Source organism: Etheostoma spectabile, chromosome 11 (genome assembly GCF_008692095.1).
Source record: "Etheostoma spectabile isolate EspeVRDwgs_2016 chromosome 11, UIUC_Espe_1.0, whole genome shotgun sequence".
NCBI lineage: Eukaryota > Metazoa > Chordata > Actinopteri > Perciformes > Percidae > Etheostoma > Etheostoma spectabile.
The window spans coordinates 3,073,785-3,097,725 of record NC_045743.1 but is presented as its reverse complement, the minus strand read 5'-3'; the positions used below and the strand labels follow the sequence as shown (position 1 = coordinate 3,097,725).

The 23,941-nt window shown below is 42.5% G+C and overlaps 1 protein-coding gene across 9 annotated transcripts in view; it reads right to left on the bottom strand.

Annotated features, from left to right (window-relative positions):
- Window positions 1-23,941, bottom strand: part of nalcn (sodium leak channel, non-selective) — a 77,695-nt gene that overhangs the window by 14,966 nt on the left and 38,788 nt on the right. For all 9 annotated transcript variants that reach the window (XM_032529674.1, XM_032529673.1, XM_032529679.1 and 6 more), the window contains 2 exons: window positions 22,313-22,450; window positions 21,682-21,756 (listed from right to left, as the gene is read on the bottom strand). In XM_032529674.1, the coding sequence (XP_032385565.1) occupies window positions 21,682-21,756; window positions 22,313-22,450 (213 nt within the window). The remainder of the gene's footprint in view (window positions 1-21,681; window positions 21,757-22,312; window positions 22,451-23,941) is intronic.

Below are 23,941 nucleotides of genomic sequence, written 5' to 3'. Positions count from 1 at the left end.
AAGAAGGACACTGTTATTGTAGTTTGGGTGTGGAAAGTTTAGGAATTTTGAGAACTGCATGAAGTTACCCTTGGTATATATAGAGAAAAAGGCTAAGCCTTGAGACTAAGCCTTGTATTGCAAGAGATCATTTTGGAATGCAGAGGATTTATAAAGGATGTACGAGTGCAAGGTTATGTTTCTGCCTGATGATGGCAGCAACACACTTACCTACAACACACACAGCACATACAGTACAGACAACCACATTTAGGATGAGATCCCACTTACTTTTAGAAAAGAATGGAGAAGGCAACAAAAGAAAAAGCAAAAATTACTTTGGAGTGGTTAAAGGAGAATGAAAAGGTAGCGACAGTTAGAATAATGTGCATGTGTGCAGGCCTAGCACTGTGGCTAGCAAAATACCAAAGATGACAACAGGAATGAAACCAATTATTTCCATTTATTACTACCTGCAAAGGGAATAGAAACCCCCTTGCAGGTATTCTCTGTCTGTGTGCCTGGAGATAACCTCTGATTGCTTTTTCGGCCTGAAAGTGAACTGCATTTGGAGCAGTAGTAAATAGCAGCTTATCATTCGGAGCAGGACACCGCTGTGAAACTTATCGACTGGGCTTGGTGAATGTTTCTTTGCCAGTCATGCCGTTTGTCTGTCTGTCTGTCTACCAATGCAAAAGTCCCTCCAAAATGTTTGTGCATATTGGTATTTTTGTCTGACTGTGAGTGCCCAAGTGACTGGAACAGCCCCTTGTATTTGAAGGATAACAGCCAGGGGAAGGAGAGATTTGACAAAGGAGGGAATGGAAATCTGTCCATCCATTTTTTTTTTCTAGCAGACTAAAATGTTGAAGCTTCTTTAACACCCTGAGTGGGTGAGCGGTGAGTGGCATACTGTGAAGACAAAATGATTGCAAATGCTTGCATAGGCATAGGCATAGGCAAGCGTTTGCTTGCCTATGCTTTCTGTCTATATTACATCTCCCAACATAGACACAGGATAGAAAGAAGGAGACCAAGCATTAGACGAAAATAGGTAAAAGAGAGAAGCAAAAGGAAATAGAACAAAACATAAGTATGATTACAAATAGACTAGTGGATTGTGGATTTAATATGGCTTAAAGCAATAAACAAAACACCATCTTATGCTACATCAGCTTCAGTAGTAGAGGATTGAAAATAAAAATGTGTTAAGCAAAATAGTGAGCTTCTTTCTAGTGCTGCAGTTGTCTGGGTGAAACTTGCAGAAAGTGCTGCAGTCATCTCAAATAGTATCTGTGCATTTGGTGAATACCCAGCAAGCATAACACACACAAACAACATTGCGCGCACACACACACAAGCGCGCACACACACAAGTGCACACACACACACACACACACACACACACACACACACACACACACACACACACACAGATTTAATATGGACCATACTGTTCCCAAAGGTCCTAATCAATTGGGCCAACTCAGCGAGATGTACAGTTTAGCCGAGGCTCTACACCCTTATCTGCAGCAGTATCACATTACAGCAAAACTTTCTGTGCCATGTATTGTCCTTTGTTGCTCTCTGCCTTCATCTCCACCTTTCAGATGAATGTGGATCACAGTAAGCAACTATTCACATCTCTTTATACAGGACTGCTCCAGTCTCAGAATCTTTGTTTCAACTTCAGATTCTGTTCATTGCCTCCTTCCCTCACTGATCTCCTATTTTTTCTTTCTTTCTATTTTACAAAAAGAGGAAAGAAAGAGCTGCGGGGAGAAGAACAAACTAAACATTCAAAGAGAATTGCTATTACATTTTTTTCTAATAAACACACTAGTGTAGTGTGAGTGATGCACACTTATTCATGTAATTCAATTTCTGTTTATTTATTTACATGCTGCATCTGGGAACCCACCAACTGTGGAAATATAAAGGCAAAGGATGCACTGAATTTAATTTCAATTTGCCCTGGAAAAACAAATCGGAATCCACTGTACCATGGACCATTTAGTTTATTGTTTGTGGGGAAGTGCAATGACACCTTTTACTATAAGTGTTGAGGAAACCAATGTACGAATAAGTGTTGGTCTGATACAGTATCAACTATATATTTTCCTTAATTATTGACGCTGTGTAAGGCTGCTCAGTAAAAGATTCACCTAGTGATAAGGTGCACTAGTAAGTTGTCACCGATCATTTTTTTTTGTACGTGCTACATATTGGGCCTTCACTCTGATCAATAGATAGGATCAATAAAGCACACATGGACATGCAAGGACACAGAACAGAGCATTTACCAGAAAACAAAATTATTTTCTAATGATTCTTTTTTATGTGTTTCTTTATTATATGAGAGGAATTACTTTCTGCTGTTAAAGTGCACACATGACAATATCATGCATTGTAGTTAAATGGATAGTCCATAGGATAGGCATTTTTTAGCATATTTATTTTTGTCAATGTACTGAAAGTGGCTGTACTCAATATTTTTGTAGCAACAATAGATCATGACTTGAAGTCTATGTGAAAGGTATCTCTTGTGGTAATGAACACTAGGAGAGTACATAGGACTCACACGAGTTAGGAGGTACACAAATAAGGCTCCAAATGAATGCTGATGTTGCTTTGTATCTGTTCGATTGTGATCAGGTAACTTTTCTAATATATCAATTGTGTGGCAAAAAAAAAGTTATTCCAGGTTAAAGTGTTTAAGGATAAGCACTATTCACAAGTGTGTGTGTGTGTGTGTGTGTGTGTGTGTGTGTGTGTGTGTGTGTGTGTGTGTGTGTGTGTGTGTGTGTGTGTGTGGTGAAGAAAATGCCTCTGTGGTTTTCTTTATGTCAGGGTAAATGGTTGATAAACCAAAACTACTGCTTCGCTTGTCACAGATGAGATTTAGTGTATGGTGGTGTAACAATGGAGCCGAGACTAATGTGATTTGCCTTGAGACCTATTCAGGTGACCTGCCACTGCGTCCCCCTTCATTCAAGCCAATTTCAGGCATGGCTGAGTTAGGGAGCTTTCCATCCAGGATTTCCACATCATACCTGACCAACACTGGGAAAGGAAAAAAGCTAACGCTGATCATTGGAATTAGAGCAAATACAGCCATAGTTCAGGGGAGCATGGGTAGAAGATAAAATACTTGAGATCAAAATGGCCAGGACACCGGAAGGCTCCGCGGCAATTCAGCATACTGCAGATAGTATGGGACAGGAAGTCGAGCACAGTAACAAAATAAAACATCCGGTTACTTTTCAAAATAAAATACACCGGGCTCAAAGCGGATCATATTTCACAAAACTACACCTTGAAAACACAGCACAGTTGTTTCCCCTCCACTTCTCTGAATGGAAACAAACTGTTGTTGGTTTTGTGGTTCTATTCTAAATGCATTCGCAAGATGTTGTGGGTTCTCGTGACTTATGCTGTCAGTCATGGCCGCAGCCGTTCCGCAACAAATCCGGACCTGGTGGGTATTGACGGACGGTGGAGCACGGAGCCGACATGCAGCAGAGCCGATCCAGAGCAGTTACGCATCCGGTGGAAATTGAAGGTTAGACTGAGCCCAAACGACCACCTGAAAGCGCAGTCACGCTATATGGTGGAGAGAGATAGAGACTGAAGAGACTGTCATTACAGCTTGATTTCACAAGTTCCCTCTAAAGCATCTCCATGTTGATAGAATGATGACCACTACACTTGACACCACATGACTAACCCATCTGGAGGTTGGACCCTCATCTGTTTAATACAGCCAACCTTAAAATTCTTCTTTTTAAGCTGTCCTGCAAGTAAGCAAACACTAGATCTAATTGGAAAAGGAAGCAACTGGTTGAATGTTAGCCTCATAGCGCTTTTTCAACTGATCCTCCTACTGCACCGAATTACTGATATACTGTAGCAGTACAAAACAATTACTGTCAAAATATGTCATCTCTTGCAAGCATTCTGGCATTTTAGCATGCAGTAAGCCCTTATAAAAAGCACAAGCCCTAGTATTTACTCTGATAGGCCTTTAAATACTGATTTTACCACTGTGTCATTCCTCTGACCTCTCCGATCAGTCCAATGAAAGACCCTCAGACACATGCAATCATGTGACACAAGACTAGCCAATGGAACAATAGGGAACTGATGAACAGCCACCTACAAAACTGCTTCCCACAAACACTCGCTGAGTGCCTGTGGGAGGATGCACATACAGTCATCTGCGTTTTACCATTCAGACATCTGAGCCTGCCATTCAGCAAGAACACCAGACAACAGCTGTTTATGTGTGAAAATGTGTGCATGTGTGATCAAAGACTGCTTATTTCAGTACTGCTACAACACAGCCTTAACTTCTGCGTAATTCATTATTAAGAATGGTAGGTACTTATCGCCACACCAGAAGAAAAAATCTTGAATGTACCAGATCTGTGTTTCTCTGTCCTATTAACCTGCGTTCCCTTGACAATCATTTCCATGATCTACATACCAATATTAAAATGTAAAAAAACATATACGTGACAAAGTTAAAACATGTGTGGTCCCGGTCTAACCTACTTGCACTTCACAACCCCTCACCACCCTGGTTGGGTTCCCCGGCCTTGGGCCAGTCCAGCTATAATACCCAGGGGTGGACAAGTTAGCAGGGTCACCCTCTCCTCTCATTAGCTGGTTAATGAGCCATGCTGTGGAGCTGTTGTAAACCTCTAAGCTAGCTCCAACACCCAAAATAACGGTGGATTCCATTAATACCACACCTACTGTATACATATTGTATATACATTGTAATCTTAACATATTATCACTCCAAAGCAAACAAAGTAATGAAAAGATTATTAACACCCTGGCAAATGCATGTACAGGCCAAAATAAAACTCAACCAGACTCCATTGACAAAAATAGTAATTTTATCACTACGGTGTGACTTAAAGATGTGTTTTTTAGATTATTTGTGTTAATATTCTCATTTTATTAAATATTTTCAAGATTCATTAATTTATTTCTACTGTAATTCCATATTCCTACTTTCATTTTATCAAGTTTCATTCCATATATTCAAAGTTAATTTCATATACTTCAGTTTCATTCCATATAGTCTGACTGAACAAAATGATTACGTGATAATGTTTCTTTTTCAAAATAATATTACACACAGGTATGTTTGTGTGTATGCGTGTGTATGAGTGTGTTCATGCTAGTTTTAGAACATGGTAGAGACATGGCACAGTGCCTGGACTGTCTTCCAATAGAACATTGAAGGTGACATTCAAAAGATAAGAACACATTGTATTGGGATTCTCCGAGGGGTAAGCTCTTCTGTTCTCTGCTCCCTCTGTCTTCTTCGCGTTTTTTCTCTTTCAATAAATCTCCAAATGAGTCCTTGGTCCATTAAATCATGTAAATGGAGGACAGGCTTTTAGTTTAACTCATAAATAAAGAAATCCTTGGTGGGAAGCCACACAACAATCACTCCACAACACATTTGATCTAACTAAATTATCCTTCACAAAATGTATATTCAATGCTAAGTGCCTTCTGAAATACTGTGGCTGTAGCAGGGAGCAGGCAGAATGCACGTGTACAAACAAGCACATACTTAATATTGAAAAGAATGACTTGTGATTTGGAGAGAAGAGCCCTTATTGTATCACTGTTACCACGGTGACACTGTACGTTCCTTTCACAGCTGTGCAACAGTGACTACTCATCCTAAACCTCGTTTACACCCAAAGCAAACATCCATCTTCCCTCTTCTGCTGTTCTCCTTTCTTTCCCTCCCCTCCCCATTTGTTTATCTCTTCCTCCATCTTTATTGCTCACTACATCTCCCTCTCCCACCTCTCCCTCTCCTCTTGTTTGATCTCTCAGTCAATGCCAGATCATACTCTGTTCAACTGACAAATACGGAACGGGAGGATAGACGCAAGTTAACTGACAACCACACACTGTCACTGCCATGCTTCTCTCCACTCCAGCGTTGACAAGGCTGACACACTGGGGACAGCAATCTCATTACCTTTGTGCCACATCACACCCTCTGTCTGTGGCCTGTGAAACTCCCAACAATGTTTCTATGTTCATTCGGTAGTGAGCATTCCCTCAAAACAAGGTCTCTTATGCTTATAATATATTGGATATCTGAGAGGAGTCATCCATCATCATCCATCATTCAATAACCAATGCCCACATATACTTCTACAACACAAAGAGGCATGCAATTAAGAAACATACACACACATTTTTCTGCTCCAGCCATAAATCTTTGAACATCCAAAAAGATCAAAATTCAAATGTTGCATGTGTAGGCCTTTCACTAGATGGCACAAGAAAATTCTTTCTGACGGCCATTGTGGGTCTAAAAATGACGAGGTCGAGAGGCTACTGGGTACACACATGAACAGAAAACAATGATTGCAAAATCATTACAAATTCCTAGGACCATAATGAAAAAGACCATTATCAATTGTTAAACATTAGCACATAACATAAACATTTGTTGATTTTGTGAAAGTTGTTTTGCATTAAAGTTGATTTTTAATCATAAAGGTCCACATAAAACACTACAGACTATGATAGATAACATAAGGTGTAAGTGGTCCTTTACATGTTAGTGTAATCACACCCAACAGTAATAAGGTGTACTGACCACAACCTAGAGTACACTTGTACATCACTGCAGCAAGGTGAGGAAGTACACCACTGAAAGTCAGCAACAACAAGAAGTTGCTCTTTTAGGAATCATAGTACTACGTGGGTTTACCCTCACTGGGAACCATCACCTTATTGTGTTGGAGAGGTTTGTGTGTCCCTACGAACCTGAGGGCTGTGTTTTCTGCAGTTTTGTGCTCCTGGTAGGGTCTCCCATGGCAAAGTGGTCTCAGGTGAGGGGTCAGGCAAAGAATGGTTGAAAAACCCTATAAGCGAACGAGGTGGAGATGGAGTGACCCTGCCTGGAGGAAGCCCACGGGGCCTGGCCTGGCACAGCCCGAAAAGGTTACGTGGCACCCCTCTCTCCATCCCATGGGCCCACCACCTGTGGGAGGAACTGCTGAGGTCGGGTGTGCTGCCACATGTATGGCGATGAAGGCCAGGGGCCTTGACGGACCAGACCTGGGAGCCAGAGGCTGGCTCTGGGGACGTGGAATGTCACCTCTCTGTGGGGAAAGGAGCTGGAACTTGTGCGGGAAGGGGAGCGCTACCAGTTAGATTTGGTGGGGCTTACCGATCCTAACTCCACAGTGGCAAAGCCCCAAGGATAGATCAGATCCGTCCAGAAATGCTGAATGCTCTGGGTGTGGTGGGACTGTCTTGGATGGCACACCTATTCAACATTGCCAGGTGGTCTGGGATGGTGCCTAGGGAGTGGCAGACCAGGGTGGTGGTTCCCCTCTTAAAAAAGGAGGACAAGAGGGTGTGTGCCAATTACAAGGGTATCACACTTCTCAGCCTCCCAGGTAAAGTCTACTCCAAGGTGCTGGAAAATAGGGTTTGGCCGATAGTCAAACCTTGGCTTGAAGAGAAACAATGCGGATTGCGTCCTGGTCGTGGAACAACGGATCGGATCTTCACTCTCGCAAGGATCCTGGAGGGAGCCTGGGAGTATGCCCTACATGTGTTGTGTAGATCTGGAGAAGGCGTATGACCAGGTCCCCCGGGAGACACTGTGGGAGGTGCTGCGGGAGTATAGGGTCAGGGGTTCCCTTTTCAGGGCGATCCAATCTCTGTGAGGCGCTTGGAGTAGAGCCATTGCTCCTTTGCGTCAAAAGGAGCCAGTTGAGGTGATTTGGTAAACTGGTAAGGATGCCTCCTGGGCGCCTCCCTAGGGAGGTGTTCCCACCACGTCCAGCTGGGAGGACGCCTTGGGGAAGACCCAGGACTAGGTCGAGGGATTATATCTCCAACCTGGCCTAGGAACACCTGGGGATCCCCCAGTCGGCGCTGGTTAATGTAGCTCGGGAAAGGGAAGTTTGGGGTCCCGCGCAACCCGATACCGGATAAGAGGACGAAGATAGATAGATAGATAGATAGATAGATAATTAGATAGATAGATAGATAGATAAGGATGGATGGATGTGGGTTTACTTGTCTGATGAATAATAAACTTGTCAGAGAAGAAGAGAAAATGTCAAAGGACAAAGTGAGAGGTCTTAGAGCTCAATGTGCAAAGGATTCAAATGTTGGTTTGTCTGCATGCATCATGTAAACCGACTGTAGATGAAGGCAAGGTAGCTATGCTTTTAGCTTTTCTCACATTATTCCTACAGTAGCTTTCTACTTGATCCTTCCCCTTTTTCAATTTCCCAAATGTGTTCCTCATGACTCATCTGCCTCGCCTGAGGACTTGTTTGACTGCTAGACAAATCCACTTTCAACAGAAATGCAAAAGTATTGTATACGCAAAAATGCACACAGATGTATCACCGATGACAATTCATACCCACACACACACACACACACACACACATATACACACAAACACAAATTATTCTCATCATCATCACTGCCCTTAGGGGTAAACACCTTTTTCTATTTGGTTGATATCTACAGGCACAGGATAAACATTTTCCCCTCTTCCTGCTCCTCCCCTTGTTCATGCATACACTGCTCTGTGGGCAGGAATACTTTGTTGGATGGAGATAGTCCATCGGTCTCTACCATCACAAATCCCACTGGCCTGTGACTGCGTAGATGAAGGTAAAGCAATAATGAGCAGCAACAACAGCCAATAGACAAACAGATTTTTTAAATCACATGCAGCTATTGGCCCATTCATGTTCATGTTGTTATTTTGTTGTTCCCAGGGGAGGGGTTAAAGTTCATTTAATTTACATAGCATTTTAAAGCAAACAAAGTACCGAAGTGCTTCTCAAAGACAAAAAAGCTATACCAGCATAAAGTACACTTGTACGCATAGATATAGTGGAAATGTGACTCTACTCAAGTAGAAACAAGTTAAGAAACAAGTTGAAACTCATTATCATTATGATACGCTTTGTAAATAGAACAGCCAAAACGAAAATACTGCTGACGGGCCAGGAAGCTGCGGGGGACAAATGTGTTTCTGAATGACCATCTAACCAAGAACAATGCCGATATTGCAAGGCAGGCACAAATCTTAAAAACACAGAACAAGATACAAGCTACGTGGACAAGGAACTATAAAGTATAGATAAAACGGATCACCTGAAGAAGCAAAATCCACCTTGATAAGGTAGGGTGACCAAAAGTCCTCTTTTGTCCGACCATGTCCACTTTTTACGTACTGTCCGGGGCGTCCGGGGGGGTTTATAAATTCATGAAAATGTCTGCTACTACGATACTTTGTTGCGTGATGTAATTCCAGAGAAGCTGCCTCGTGGGCGGCTCTGCTACGCGCACATAAAGGGAGCAGATCAGACAGCCGAAGCATAAATGCAGCTTCACAGTTGAACTGCAAAAAAAAAAACTTTCCACGTACCGTCCTGGTCAGGACAAGTGGGAGGCGGAGTGCATCGTGTGCAAAGCTAGCACATATGTTTCAGTGTTCAATAAAGGTGCTGGAGATCTCAAAGCTCACATGGACACCAAAAAACCTTATCTTATTACATTGAAAAGGTTTCAAGAGATATTGTAGTTGAAGCTGGATTTATAAGCTGACACAGAATAGGTCATATTTAGAACATTTTTTCAAATGCATTTATTTGAAAAGAGAGGTATTATTTTTTGTTACATAATTTATTTTATTACATAAAGTTATTTTTGTACCATTGCGGCATAATTAAGCATAATAAGCAAGTTCATTAACCTCTGTGAAGCCTGTCTGAATTTGTGTCTCCAAGCCGGGCCAAATATCTTCTTTTTTGGAAATCAAAATGTGGTCACCCTATAGTAATGGAGCTGAATGACTTGGACAAATACAGTTGAACAGATATTTCTGCTTCGAAAGGCCAATCAGATCAGATTTAGAATCAGTTTTATTTGCCAGGTATGAGGACACATACAAAGAATTTTTCTTTGGAGCATCGTTGCACACAATGTGCTTACACGTACAAAAATATACACAGTAATATATACACAATATATACATACTCTAAACAGAAATAATATAGATGCATGAGTGCACTGAAGAGTTCAATAAAAAAATTTTTAAATGTGGAGCATAGTACAAAGGATACTGGGATAAATAGTATTATGTTATTATATCTATTATGTCTAGATCTATGATAAGACGTTTAAATTATTGCAAGACCTCGAATTTTGGGCAATTCTTTTCTGTGTGGAATCATCAGTATGGTCAAGACAATCTCTATGGAATTACATAAATGGCAGACTGTGTCGAGGGATATGGATATCTCTTTACCATTTAGAGATGTGAATGATAATGACCTTGAAGGAAGAGGATTATTGGGTTATATACAGGTATCTGTCAATATCAACATGAGAAATATGAAGGGCTGAATTTGAAAACATTTGACTACATGGAACATAAAATACATGCAATGGAAACTGTCATAGATCTTGAGAACCATCTTTACCATATTATCAACTGTAAGTATTATACTGATGATCCATTCAAAAGAAATGTCATTATGGAAGGAACATTGTCAAAAATACACTACAACAGCAGAAGTCTCTATAACAACTTCACAAAAATCAAGGAGTACCTGAGACAATATGACAAGTTTAGTGTAATTGCTGTATCTGAAACCTGGTTTAATTATAAGAAGGGGAAAAATGTAGAAACAGAGGGTTACAGACAATTCTCCACCAACAGAATAAACAAAAGGGGAGGAGGGGTTGCACTCTATGTAAGTAATGATTTAAAATGCAAAATTGTAGAAAGTATGTCAACAACAAACAAAAACGTAATGGAATGCATAACTTTAGAAATAAATGTTGAAAAGTCTGAGAACATAATAATAAGTCTTGTTCAATGAAAAAAAATGGTTGAAATGTATGGTAAAATTAATGACAGAAAGATGTTTTTTGTATGAGGGGATTTCAACATAATCTACTGAATGACAACAAAGAGAATAGAGACTTTATGGACATAATGTGCCGTTTTAATCTTATTCCTACCATCCTTAAACCAACCAGAATAACAAGGGACAGTGCAACCTTAATAGATAATATTTTAAGCAATGCTATCATGAACAGAGTACATGGACTGCCTATTAACTACATTAGTGACCACCTTCCTATTTTTACAACTGTACAAAATTTCTTTAAGAACAACATCAATACAAATATTGATACCCACCCACTGTCACACGCCTGAGAACACCAGAAGCCATCAGGGCTTTTGAAGAGGCTTTAAATTCACAAAGTTGGAATAACTTATAGTCAAATAACGATCCAAACAAAGCTTACAGTGAATTCCTGTCTTCTATACTAGTATAATTATGACTGTGCGATACAAACTCAAAGAAGGCAACAATATGAAGAAAAGCCCTGGATCACTAGGGAACTGGAAAATGCTTGCAAAAACAAAAATCTGTTATATAAAAAACTATTTAAAATACAGAACAAAGGATACAGAAAATAAGTTAATTAAATTATATAAAAACAAATTATCGAAGAAATAGCAGGAACACCAAAGTGAACAACAATCAACCAGTTTGTGCTGCATGGTATAAATGTTTTAAAATGACATTTCATAAGCAGTTCAGCATTTTCTCAAGTTTCAAATAAGCCTTGAACAGAAAGACACCTGGGAGGCTGATGTGTGTGGTGTGTGGGTGTCTACTTCCTCCCTTCACTTCTGCTTTACTCTGCTGTCTACCTTTCTCCTGTCCCAGGCTTCATTTCATTAAAAATGTCTAGCAAACCTAATTTCACGCAATCAATGCGTTATCCTAATCAGCACTGATGAGTGGAGCATGCACTGGTGCACACGTGCATATATATATATGTGTGTGTGCGTGTGCATGTGTGTGTGTGTGTGTGTCTACTTTTTATCTGCCCCTGGCTCATCAGTATGGTAGAATAAACCAGTTGTTCATTAGCTGCATTGCTGCTTACTCCCCCATCACTAATTATTAATGACCACTGTGTATGCACGTGCACCTGTGTGTACGGGTTTGTGTGTGTGTTGACAGCAAATAACTTTAATTCCTGCTCTCAGGCTGTGATTAAAATGCATGGATTCCAAACTGTTTCACTTGCCAACAGCTCACATCACAGTATTAAAGCAACCAGATATTACAGCACAGCAAGTAAACGCTGATCTGCTTGATCGCAACGCGAATACCCACAATGTTCTGTGGTTCTCCTAATGTTTCAAGCTTTGACTCTTACTGTAGATGAAAAACCAAATCAAGACAAATGGTCTGTCGAGATTGACAGATGCAAGTAATCTCCCTGAAAGGCGGGGTTGCAATCAGCATACAAACAATGACAGATGTTTTAGCTACATGACTTATTGATGATGTCATTATCAAATCAGCAGTTATGGGCAGACAGCAGTGCTGCTGCTTCTCTCTCACGCACCTACGCACTCCACGCACCCAGACAGACAGACAGACAGACAGACAGACAGACAGACCCTAACTACAGCTTTATAGAGACAAATCACAGTAAGAAAACCACCAGACAAACACTTGTTTTTGTATGGTACAGCGTGCCTGCCGTGCGTTTTTTTTTTAGATATGCATAAAAGTAAATATTCTCATAGTCCTTTCAGACTAAACAAGCCCTGTGCTTTCTGCTAGCTTCACGGCAAATCTAAAGCTGATGAGCAGCACAGTTACAGCTGCTGTACTTTTACAGAGTTTACATTAGTTCTATTTTCAGCTCTAAATCATAAGGTAATTCTGTACGTAGCCGCAGCCAAACTGATATTTTGGCCTCTAAGGTGTTTAGCTCTTTATACATTGCTACTCACAGGTATTTCCTTATATTCACATATTGGGAACATTCTCACAGGATTGTTTTCAACAAGATGCTGCGGACCTATTATGCTTAAAAGTAAAATTAATTCCCAAGATGGGTCAGTCAAACTTTTGGCTGACTGAACAGCATTGTTAATAAAAGCAAGGAATAGATTAAGAGAGGAAGCTAGCCACTCAGCACACCCTGGAGTCAAAGACCAGGAGTGCTGTGAAATGCTGTATATGGAGATTTACAAGAGGTCTTACTTCAATACACTAAATAAATAAATTCATTATATGCTGATGGTGATTACTTTATGCTAAAGTCAGACGGTTCTGTATAACAAGAGTATGACGACTATCACATAGAACATGCCATTGGCATTGACTTATCAACATACAGAAAATAATTGTAAGATTGGTTCACTATCATCATGCACAATAGTGCAGTGCTGTGCAGGTGGGCCTTATCGCTCAAAGCTCGGCTGCACATTTTCATTTTAATGTGACATGTACACACCACACACATCTTCGATGCCTGAAGTCTTTCATGGAAAAACAAAACACAATGGGGTGTAAGGGGAGCTGACATGTTCAACTGGTATTTCTGACACACATAGGCCATGACATGGAGGGCAAGATAACCTGTCACCAACTAAAACACAAACAAGTTCTCAATCGTTGCTACAACAACCTTCAGCGTGGCAGTGAATGCAGCTGTGATGAGCTCACTGTGTAAATCTTTTGCTGTATTGTCAACATCTGTAAGCATCCACCAATTTCCACCAAAAACACACACACATCATCCCTTATTTCACTTCAAATAATACTAAGACAAAATTCTATGATTTGCATGAACTCGCTCTTTGAATAGTTTATTCAGTTTCAATTTGTTGTACCATTATTTCCTATTAATTTGAACACAGCAACTGTCTGTGTGTTCAACCAACTGTGAAGAAGCAAGCATTAAAAATGTCTCGGGAGAGAATAAACACATAGCTTTTGTCTGTCAAACTCTCAATCTAAATACTAATTGACATTGATCCCATACCCATAACGCTAAATGAAACCAAACAGTTTTTGAGATGAAAATAAATACATTAGGTGATACTATTTTCTGTACCCTACATGGTCATTTTATGTATTTGTTTAAAGAGCTTGCCATGGTCACATTACAGACAAATAAACATTACCAACTCAATGAAGCTGTTCATCAAACAGCAGGTAAAAATAACTCCTCACACACACTGTAATTGGTTTCTCATCCCTCTCAGCCCACGTGTGTATTTCTTATAGAAAGGTTGGCCATGTCATTGAGCTTTTGCCAAATGTTTGCAGAAGGTTTCTCTTGTGGGAAGGTAATCACAATCTATGGTCTATTTATAGTCTCCATATCCGTGATTGAAGCACCTGTAAAAATAGGCAATTTTACAGTCACTGAGCCTAATCACTCAGCTGTGGGTGGGAAATAACCTACCCAGGCAAGCTGAGACCTGCCAGCTAGCTATGAGTGCACAGTGTTTATGTGAACTGTGTGTGTGTGGGTGTGCGTGCGTGCGTGCGTGCATGCGTGCGTAAACCTTTATGTCAGTGAGCTTACAGATGAATTTATTTATGTACACTAACCAAAATTATAAAGAAAACGCTTTTGTTTTGCCCCCATTTTTCATGAGCTGATTGCAAAGATCTAAGACTTTTTCTATGTACACAAAAGGTCTATTTTTCTCAAATATTGTTCATAAATCTGTCTAAATCTGTGTCAGGTGTGCCTTAGGATGGCCACAATAAAAGGCATATCTAAAATGTGTATGGGGGGTGTCCAAAAACCGGTCAAAATCTGGTGTGACCACCAATTGCCTTACATAGTGCAACACATCTCCTTCGCATAGAGTTGATCAGGTTGTTGACTAGGCCTGCACGATATAAGAAAAATCTGACATTGCAATATTTTTTTCCCCTGTGATATATATTGCGATATGAAAAAAGAAAAAGTAATTTTTAAAAGATGACATAAATAGATCTATTTGGAAATAATAAATCACTCTCAACTACTGCGGGGATTTTGTAGGGGAGTGCATCTACATAGAAGAAGAAAAAATGAAAAAGAATCTTTTCTAATGTGAACCATTCTTTGTTGAACTTTAATGCATTACAAACACCAAAGCAAGTAAGGTGTGACTAACATTACTCTTCTGAAGTTTGGAGAGGGAAATTAGGTAGAAATACGCTGGTTGACTAGCATGACACCATTGTATTCATGTAATAATCAATCCAGGCTAACGTGAATGACAGTGACAGCATGTTGCTTCCTCTTAATTCTAGGTTGTGGTCAACTAGCGGGGCCAGCTTGTTTGTTTAATATATTGATCAGACCTGCATGTCATGCGCACTAGCAACACACTGTGTATCCAAGAACAATTAAATCGGTGTAAATGACATTAGATCAGACACAGACTTCTGTAGTAGATTAGTGTTACGTTTCCAGCACTGCGGCTCCGAACCGTAATGTTAGTTGGGACAGACGAACCCCTTGTTTCTTCAGGCTAATTATATTAGCTTTAGCCTGGCTGGTAGCAGCTTTCTGCGGGGGAAAATGACCGGGAGACGTTGTTGACCGGAAGAATTATGTTGCATTAATCAGGTGAATTAGTTTGTATTTGCAGCAAAAAAAAAACGCTGACTGCTGTAGCTTCACTGACTACCCATCAAAACTACGCACATCACTGTGTCAGTGGCAGCTGCTGCCTATGATGCTTTTCTACACACAGATAGAGCCTCACTTCCCATAACAATAAACCCCGTCAGACTAACGTCACATACACACATTGCCCACATGGCTTCCTGTCTTAAAAGGGAATGGTTGAATGGTAATAATCATGTAAAAGGAGAACGGTGAAAGTTTACTTTTCTATTAAGCAGCAAAAAAGGATTATGTCAACATTGCAACATCCTGCAATGTGACTATCGCGCATGCGCACATCGCAATGTCAATGCTAAAAAACAACATTGTTCAGCCCTATTGTTGACTGTGGAATGTTGGTCCACTCCTCTTCAATGGCTGTGCAAAGTTGCTGTATATTGGCAGGACCTGGAACATGCTGTCGAATAAACCGATCCAGAGCATCCCAAACATGGTCAATGGGTGACATGACCAGTGAGTATGCTGGCCATGCAAAAACTGGGATGTTTTCAGCTTCCAGGAATTGTGTATGGATCTTTGCAACATGGGTCCGTGCATTATCATGCTGTAACATGAGGTGATGGTCATGGATGAATGGCACAACAATGGGTCTCAGGATCTCATCATGGTATCTCTGTGCATTCAAAATGTCATCAATACAATGCACCTGTGTTTGTTGACCATAACATATGCCTGCCAATACCATAACCCCACTGCCAACATGGGCCACTCAATCCACAACGTTGACATCAGCAAACGGCTTACCGACACCACAACACCATTCACACTGTCTGCAATCTGCCCTGTACAGTTTAAACCCGGATTAATCCATGAAGAGAACACTTCTCCTAAGTGCCAAACACCATTGAATGTGAGCATTTGTATGTCTGTGTACTGGCGCTACCCGAGCTGGCTATGTACTCCGGTAAGAGAGTCACTGCAACCTTCGGTTTGGCTCTCATCTTGTCAACAAGCTGTTTTGCCTGTGATGAGGACAAAGAGACTGCAGGCAGTTATCTACATAAAAGGCGTTGGTGACAAAGTCCAGTACCTCTTGGTTGCCAGAGCTGTTTTCCTTGGCGTGCATTTGCAAAGCGTATGTAGCACAGCACGTACTGCAGGCAGTGCTTAAGGGTAGGACACGCCATTCGTAGATATCAGGGCTACAATCTCTCTTTATATCCTGCCAGAGGAAGAAGAAAAGTGATTGATCTTGAGGAAGGAGCCTGATCTGATGGAACATGCCACAGATGTACCCGCTTAGAGCAACTGGATACTCCCTGAACCCAAGGAGCACACCCAGTAGTAGTGAACCAAGGTTATGCCCAGGAAGCAGGATGTCATTGAGGGAAAGATGTTGGTATTTGAATGAGCATTAAAATACCACTCTGGCCTTTGCATTGTGGTGAGGAATATACCATGATTCATCAGATCGACTTGTCTCATCACTACTGATCTACACAACGTACCCAGCCTTCACCAGCTTGTGTATCTCCTCCTTGTAGACCCTGGCTAGATCTGGGCTGCTGGCCAAGAACCGCTCAGTAGCTCTTAAAGGAGCATCACTGTAGCTGGAGGAGCATTTGGCCTCGGTTTCAGCGTAGTGGGCTACATCTAGTCGGTTACAACAAGGAATTGTAGTCAGGTCAAGGCCCCCGATGACGACGAGCATGCAGATGAGCTTCCCTGAGATGGTGTCTCACAGTTTGTGCAGAAATTATTTGGTCATGCAAACAGATTGTTGCAGCAGCTGTCCAAGTTGCTGGTCTCAGACAATCTTGGAGGTGAAGATGCTGGATGTGGAGGTCCTGGGCTGGTGTGGTTACACGTGGTCTGAGGTTGTGAGGCCTGTTGGATGTACTGCCAAATTTTCTGAAAAGCCTTTGGAGACGACATAATGGTGGAGAAATGAACAATTAATTCATAGGCAACAGCTCTGGTGGACATTCCTGCAGTCAGCATGCCAAATGCACGCTCTCTCAAAACTTGCAACATCTGTGGCATTGTGCTGTATGATAAAACAGCACATTTTAAAGTGGCCTTTTATTGTGGCCAGCCTAAGGCACACCTGTGCAATAATCATGCTGTCTAATCAGCATCTTGATATGCCACATCTGTGATGTGGATGGATTATCTCGACAAAGGAGAAGTGCTCACTAACACAAATTTAGAGAGATTTGTGAACAATAATTGATAGAAATAAGCCATTTCTGTACATAGAAAAAGTGGAGCCAGGCCCAGACGGAGGGCTCATCAGCGAGAGCCAGGTGGCACAGCTCGAAGAAGTGACGTGGCACCCTTCTCTCCATCCCATGGGCCCACCACCTGTGGGAGGAACCGCTGGGGTTGTGTGCGCTGCAACATGGGTGGCAGTGAAGGTCAGGGGCCTCGACAGACCAGACCAGGGCGGCAAAAGCTGGCTCTGCGGACGCTGAATGTCACCTCTCTGCGGAGGAAGGAGCCGGAGCTTATGCGGGAGGTGGAGCGCTACCAGTTAGATCTGGTGGGGCTTACCTCTACGCGCATCTTGGTTCTGGAACCATACTCCTGGATAGGGGTTGGACTCTGTTCTACTCCAGAGTTGCCCAGGGTATGAGGCGCCGGGTGAGTGTGGGGAAACTCACAAGCCCCTGGCTGAGCGCCGCTGTGTTGGACTTTACCTCGGTGGAAGAGAGTGTCGCCTCACTACGCCTGTGGGTGATGAGGGAGAAAACTCTGAGAAAGACTGTTGTTTGTGCATATGCACCAAACAAGAGTTTGGAGTATTCTGCCTTCTTGGAGACCTTAAATGGAGTCCTGTATGGGGCTCCAGTGGGGGACTCCATATTTCTGCTGGGGGACTTCAACGCACACGTGGGCAATGATGGAGATACATGGAGAGGCGTGATTGGGAGGAACGGCCTCCCTGGTCTAAACCAGAGTGGTTGTCTGTTATTGAACTTCTGTGCTAGTCATGGATTCTCTATAACAAACACCATATTCAAGCATAGGGATGCTCATACGTGTACTTGGCACAAGAGCACCTAGGCCGAAGGTCAATGGTCAATTTTATAATCGTTTCATCTGATCTGAGGTTGTATGTTTTGGACACTCGGGTGAGGAGAGGGGCAGAGCTGTCCACTGATCACCATCTGGTGATGAGTTGGGTCAGGGGGTGGGGGAAGACTCTGGACAGACCTGGTAAGCCCAAACGGGTAGTGCAGGTAAATTGGGAACGTCTGGAGGAAGTCCATGTCTGACAGACTTTCAACTCACACCGACAGCAGAGCTTTTTGTGCATCCCTGTGGAGGCAGGGCGCATTGAACCGGAGTGGACAATGTTCAAAGTTTCCATTGCTGAAGCTGCGGCGGAGAGCTGTGGTCTTAGTGTCTTAGGTGCCTCAATGGGCGGTAGCCCACGAACACTCTGGTGGACACCGGTAGATAAGGAAGCCTTCCAACTGAAGCAAGAGTCTTTCCGGGATATGCTATCCCAGAGGGATCCAGAGGCAGTTGCAAGGTACTGAAGGGCCTGAAGGGCTGCAGCCTCTGCCGTGAAAGAGGCAAAGCAGCAGGTGTGGGGGAAGTTCAGAGAAGACATGGAGAAGGACTTTCGGTCGGCACCAATGTGCTTCTGGAAAACCGTTCGAAACCTCTAGAGGGGGAAGCGGGGAACCATCCAAGCTGTGTACAGTAAGAATGGGATCTTGTTTACCTCAACTGAGGAGGTAATTGAGTGGTGGAAGGAACCCTTTGAGGAACTCCTAAATCCAGCTAACACGCCCTCTATGGTAGAGGCAGAGCTGGAGGATGATGGGGGATTGTTGTCAATTTGGAAGTCGCTGAAGTAGTTAAACAATTCCACAGTGGCAAAGCCACAGGGATTGATGAGATCCGTCCAGAAATGCTGAAGGCTCTGGTTGTGAAGGGGCTGACACGTCTCTTCAACATTGCGTGGAGGTCCGGGGTGGTGGTTCCAGGGGTGGTACATACCGGAGGGTGTGTGCCAATTACAGGGGTGTCACACTTCTCAGCCTCCCTGGTAAAGTCTACTCGAAGGTGCTGGAAAGGAGGGTTTGGCTGATAGTCAAACCTCTAGTTGAAGAGGAACAATGCGGATTCCGTCCTAGTCATGGAGATCAGATCTTCACTCTTACTTGGATCCTGGAGGGAGCCTGGGAGTATGCCCAACCGATCTACATGTGTTTTGTGGATCTGGAAAAGGCATATGACCGGGTCCCCCTGGAGATACTGTGGGAGGGGCTGCTGGAGTATGGGGTGAGGGGGTCCCTTCTCAAGGCCATCCAATCTCTGTATAACCAAAGCGAGAACTGTGTCCGGGTTCTTGGCAGTAAGTTAGACTCGTTTCAGGTGAAGGTTGGCCTCCGCCAGGGCTGCGCTTTGTCACCAATCCTGTTTGTAGTATTTATGGACAGGATATTGAGGTATAGTCGGGATGGAGAAGGGTTGCAGTTTGGTGGGCTCGGGATCTCATCGCTGCTTTTTGCAGATGATGTGGTCTTTATGACATTATCGACCTGTGATCTTCAGCGCTCACTGGATCAGTTTGCTGCCAAGTGTGAAGCGGCTAGGATGAGGATCAGCACCTCTAAATTTAATGCCATGGTTCTCAGCAGGAAAGCAATGGAGTGCCTTCTTCAGGTAGGGAATGAGTCCTTACCCCAAGTGAAGGAGTTTAAATACCTTGGGGTCTTGTTCGCAAGTGAGGGGACAATGGAGTGGGAGATTGGTCGGAGAATCGGTGCAGTGGCTGCGGTATTACATTCAATTTCTCGCACCGTTGTGACAAAAAAAAGAGCTGAGCCGGAAGGCAAAGCTCTCGATCTACCGGTCAGTTTTCGTTCCTACCCTCACCTATGGTGATGAAAGCTGGGTCATGACTAAAAGATTGAGATCCAGGGTACAAGCGGCTGAAATGGGTTTCCTTAGAAGGGTGGCTGGCGTCTCCCTTAGAGATAGGGTGAGAAGCTCAGTCATCCGTGAGGAGCTTGGAGTAGAGCCGCTGCTCCTTTGTGTCAAAAGGAGCCAGTTGAGTTGGTTCGGGCATCTGCCTCCTGGGCACCTCCCTAGGTAGGTGTTCCAGGCACGTCCAGCTGGGAGGAGGCCAAGGGGAAGACCCAGGACTAGGTGGAGGGATTATATCTCCAACATGGCCTGGGAACGCCTCGCAATCCCCCAGTTGGAGCTGGTTAATGTGGCTTGGGAAAGGGAAGTTTGGGGTTCCCTTGCTTGAGCAGCTCTCCCAGCAACCCGATACAGGATAAGCGGTCGAAGATGGATGGATGGTAGCAGCAAACAACAGGCGGAAACAGCAAGCAGCAGACAAATTAGTTAACACTTCAGATCCCAGGGAGAGAAAATTAAATTTTTTAAATGTGTTGCATGTCTACTTTTGCTATTGTTATTCTTACTGGTCAATATGTCTACTGTACTGGAATAGATACTAGTGTTAACTTTTTGTCATGTGCTACCATGACTAATAAAAGTGCAATTATGTACTGTATACACTAAAATTTTCCAGATGCAAAGGATTTATGCACTGGGTGCCCATGTCTACAGGATTAAACATACACAGTCAACTTTTTGTGACATTGTACACGTAAGAAAGAAAACTGTGACATGCCCGCTGAAGCTGTATATCCTTAAACTGATGTGTCAAAAAAGGCAGCTGTGTTGTCAACCTGGTTGAACTTCTCAGTGAACAGTGCAATGGTTGAAACATTCAAACATAAAAAACATAGTGAAACAATTTAAATTGCTAAAAGTTGCTCTGTTATCTTTTCAACATTAGTGAATTACTTTGTGGTTGTTTCTGCATTTCAACATAGGCTTAGAAACAAGACAGGATATACAAATAGTGGGCCATTCAAGGCAAGGCTTAAAAGCACCAAATGTACCAAAGCACCAAATGTAACAAGCACGATGGAATGTTGACTAACTTGTAACTTATTGTGTGTGACTGGGTTAAAATTGATCTGTGAAAGGTTGCCACTGCACAAGGTAACCACTAACTCAGACATTCCAAGACCCATTATTAAGGGCTACTTCACTTCCATTGGAATCTTAAAACTTTGTATGCCACAAATTAACTCTTCATATTTCTAGATAATGATTGCTCTTATAGATCTGAGCATGAACGTGTTTAGTCTCTGGACATAATTTACATAAGCTTCTTACCTGTTTGAGCTTTTTCAAGTCTTCATCCAACTCTAGATTGTCCAAGATTACAGCCACAAAAAGACTGAGCAGAATCTAAAATGCAACAAGGTGCAATAATGAATAAGACATTTTGCTTTGTGTTTACACATTACAATATGTTAATATAAATATCCTCATTAACGTAAAAATGTGATTTTCTTTTTTTAAAACAAACGTCTGCTTAGTAATTGTATTTATTGCTTGTTTTGTTCTGAAAGACATCCTGTCTGTCTGGGCAAAGTGTGAGTCATCCCGAGACTTTGTGCTGTCTGAATGCTCTCCATATCAGAAGGCCAAACACTGAAATGTCAGCCCTTCTTACGCCTGCAAGTCTGATTAACTGTGATTAGATGTAACACTTGAGAGAGCACTGAAGGGACGGGGAAACTAATTAATTACATTAAGAAAACAATTCAGGTATCCCTTTGTCACTTATTTTTACCAACCTGCTTTTACTGACTGAATAATAGAAAATGTGTTTGAATTGAATACTGCAGCAAATATATAATGAACTAAAACATAAAGTACCCAAAAGACTAAAAACAGAAATTCAACAGCCTCTTCAACATATTTGACTTCTAAATTTGAAACAGAAAAGTGGGTTCCTCACCAAAGTAGCAAACAGATGGTAGAGGATGAAGTAAATGGCTACTACCGGAGCCCACATATGACCTACAGCCACCAGAGTCTGGTCCATGACATCTACCCAGCCCTCCTGGGTTAGGATCTGGAACATGGACATGAATGCCTACGGGGAGGAAAGCACAGCATAAGAGAAAGTGAGAGAGGCAAAAGGCAAGAGAGTGCATCTGAGCATACAAGCAGAAGCGCTGAAGAGTTGAAGAGAAAGACAGAGACAGGGAGGAAATTATACAGAGAAAACTGACATTTGAAACATGCTTTTTCACAGGAGAGTAAATATCACACAGTTGATGCACATGCCCCAATCTGACTATAATTCCCTAGCTATCAACTGGGAGATTTTGAAATTTAAGGCAGAGAAAGAAGAGAGGAAGTGAGGGGACAGCCAAATCTATTTTTTACTGTCCTGCTGTCCTCTCATCTACTTGGTAGAGGTCAGATAAAAGTGCAGGGAACAGCCAGCTGCAACACTGTGGCCCCTGGAGTCAAATGGCACGCCTGTGCCTCCTCCTTAGCATCTCACCTCCAGACAGCACCCGTCTCCCCCACCCCCCTCCTCCCTCTCAGCCCCTCCCATCTGCTCCCACATCCCAGTCACTGCAGATAAAGATTAACCCAGCAACAGGTCTGCCCGTGGGGGAGCCAGCCAAACATCATTAACTATGACACGTGCGTGTGTCTGTGTGCACATATGTGGTTGTGTGAGGCACAAGCAACACAGACAGGAAGAGAGAAAATAAGTGCGAGAAAGGGTAACACAGCATACAATTGGCATCTGTTTACGAGCAACCCCCCATGTTCCGCTGTGCCCGGGATGAGTGAAATGTTGGGAGAGAAAAAAATGAGGATGTAAACGTGGCAAAAGAGAGCGAAATAAGCTCATGAGCACTTAAAAATCAAAGGAGGTACCACATCTGTTGACTCATCATGAAAACCATTATCATGCCTCCCTATTGCTTGTCTGAGGTGTCCCTCTTGAGTTTCTCTTTTGAATGTCTGAATTTTATGCAGAGTATTTCATATACTACCTGTATCTCCTTATTATTTTGTTTCTTTTCTTAGCTTTTTTCTTTTTTTTAACCTTTATTTATTCAGAGAAGGTTCACTGAGAGGCAGCTTCTCTTTTGCAGGAACACCCTGATCACAGTCACACAGTCACACATTCATAGCTGGAAGCTGCCCAGTACAACCACAGTCTGATTTGCTGGCCACTGGAGCAGTTGGAGCTGAAAGCCTTGCTCAAGGGCACCTCAGTTGAAATGAGGGAGGGACAAGCGCTGAGAGCTCTTTCACTTTCCCCATTCACGTCGGTCTGGGGACTGAACCAACGACCTCCAGGTCAAAAGCTTGCGTCTCTAAACTTTAGGCCACCACTGCCCTTTAGATACTGGTTTGGTCTGCTTTATTTGTGCAGTTGAAACCAATAGTATTCCAAATGAGGTGGCTCTCACTAAACAACTGCTGATATTGCCTGGAAATGCTGGATAAATGAAATGATTGAATAAATAAAGATACATTGACATCTAATAACCAGCAGTGACTCACAGGAAGCCTTGCACAATCAAATGAGAGAAAATTAAAGCCTGCAGTGGTGGTC